The sequence below is a fragment of the Mesitornis unicolor genome, unplaced genomic scaffold, assembly GCF_000695765.1.
Source record: "Mesitornis unicolor isolate BGI_N332 unplaced genomic scaffold, ASM69576v1 scaffold41286, whole genome shotgun sequence".
NCBI classification, from domain to species: Eukaryota; Metazoa; Chordata; class Aves; order Mesitornithiformes; family Mesitornithidae; genus Mesitornis; species Mesitornis unicolor.
In genome coordinates this window covers 1-1,963 of record NW_010192425.1, presented here as the reverse complement: position 1 = coordinate 1,963, position 1,963 = coordinate 1, and the positions used below count along the sequence as shown (strand labels likewise).

Here is a 1,963-nt window from a genome sequence, read left to right as displayed (position 1 = left end):
GGGCCCCGGGGACGGGGTGCACTGTGTCCTTGGTGGCAGATGTGCCGTTTAATTGCAATGCTGCCTTTTCCTGCAGGCGCTGCCTTTTCCTGCAGGCACTGCCTTTTTCTTCTCACCTGGGGCCAGCTCGTAGCCCTGGCTGCACTGGGCAGGAGCATCTCCAGCTCAGTGCTGGCAGTGTGGCAAGGGGATGGGAGCAGGGGAGGGGAGCCCATTGCCCAAAAGGGCAAGGGCTTTTGATTCTTGACCCAGCTGCCTGGCTGTGGTGGGGGATTGAATCCAAGCACTCTGTCCAGGCAAACATCTGCTGGCTGATGGCCCCCGCGGGAGCCGGGAGGCAGCAGGAAAGCTTTTTTTTCAGGGGCATGATGGAGATGCTGGTTTTCTGCTTCCCTCTGGATGCCTCCCAGCACCCCCCAGCCCCGTGCCCCACAGTGCACCTCGTCAGGCACTCCATACCCCGCAGGCACCGATGCTCTCCCTGGCATCGCAGTACCGGGGGACCCTCCCTCCCCCACCACGAGCCCTCGGATGGGAGTGGGACCCTGCAGGCAGTCGTCCCTGGGGAGCATCTGCATGCCCCACACTCACCTTCGTGCCACGTGGATGACACCAGCCTGGCGAAGACAAACAGCAGGATGGGGGCTGCCTCCTGTGCCATGCCAGGGGGCTGGAGGAACACGGGCCGGCCAGCCCTCCTGCTGTACCAGGTCCAGGGGCAGTCACAAGCCCTGGTGAGGATGAAGAGGGGTTGGGAACAGGATGATGGTCCCCTCCGTTGCCTTGTCACTGCAGACGCCTGCCCCTCCTGCCTGTCCTTGCCGCCTCTGCTGAGCTTTACTTTTGCCTTCTGCTGCCCGTCCCAAACATTCAAAAGCCGTGAGTCAGGCCCAAAATGATGAGATTGTCAAAAATAATAAATCCCAGGATCACCCGTTTTCCACTGCACCTCCTGCTTCTCTGAGGCTTTAAAAGGTTGTCAGATTTTTTCTTTGCAAGCAGAAAAACCAGGAGCCTTTTCTGACACAGGCAAGTGTGTAGCTGAGCTTCAGGAACAGGGTCCTGGGGGCCAAGGACAAAACCACAAGAGCCAAGACCCTTTTTCTACCTTCTGCTGGGAAGGAGGGAGAAACCCCACTGCAGACGGTGGGCTCTGAAATCCGTCTGGAGGCAAGCGATTCCAGCTGGGGTCTGTTTTCCAGCTGAAGTTCAGCCTCCGTGAGGAAGAGGTAGTGAAGTGCGTTCGTCAGGACCCATCACCCCACATCCCACAGGGTCGGGGAGGAGACAAGGCAGGAGCTGGAGCCACCAGGAAATTTTGGCTCTGAAGCAGAGGGCTGCGTGGGTGAGGGGAGGTGAGGGACGAGTCTGGTATGGACAGGTAGGAGAGTTGGTGCAGGGTGGCAGGGATTGACGTGCTTGCCTGAATGCACCAATTATGTGGTGGCCAGGCCAGTAAGCACACTAATTAATAACAGAGCTATCCTGAGCCTGAGAGGGCTGCCAGGAGGCCACTGTGGGGGCTTTTGCTGCTTGCAGTAGCAGGGTTGTGGGGAAGGCTGGGTAGTGAGCCTGCAGCCCCACGACAGCCCTGAGAGGACGGATCGTTCACCCCATGGTGGGCAGGATGCCCTGCTGGCATGGTGGTCGTGGCATGTGCTGGGCTGTGGGGTGGCTTCCCTGGCTGGTCCTTGCTCTGCAGTGGGACAGGGTTGGGACTTGGGGGGCACGCAGAGGCTGAGGCTGCATTGCCCACCGCTGGGCAGGAGGGCAGGGACTGGGTGGCACAGTGCAGGCAGGCGATAGCACAGGGCTGCACGGTGCAGACAGGAGGTGGCACAGGGGGCTGGGGTGTGGCGCCGGCAGGCGGCGGCACAGTGCAGGCAGGCGATAGCACAGGGTTGCACGGTGCAGACAGGAGGTGGCACAGGCGGGGCGCGGTGCAGGCAGGGGGTAGCACCGA

At 61.0% G+C, this 1,963-nt stretch overlaps 1 protein-coding gene across 1 annotated transcript in view; it reads right to left on the bottom strand.

Moving 5' to 3' along the window:
* The window catches only part of SRPX2 (sushi-repeat containing protein, X-linked 2), a 4,380-nt gene extending 3,719 nt beyond the window's left edge, over nucleotides 1-661 (bottom strand). The window contains exon 1 of the mRNA XM_010187091.1: nucleotides 592-661. Within this exon, the coding sequence (XP_010185393.1) occupies nucleotides 592-661 (70 nt within the window). The remainder of the gene's footprint in view (nucleotides 1-591) is intronic.
* Between the last annotated feature and the right edge of the window lie 1,302 nt (nucleotides 662-1,963).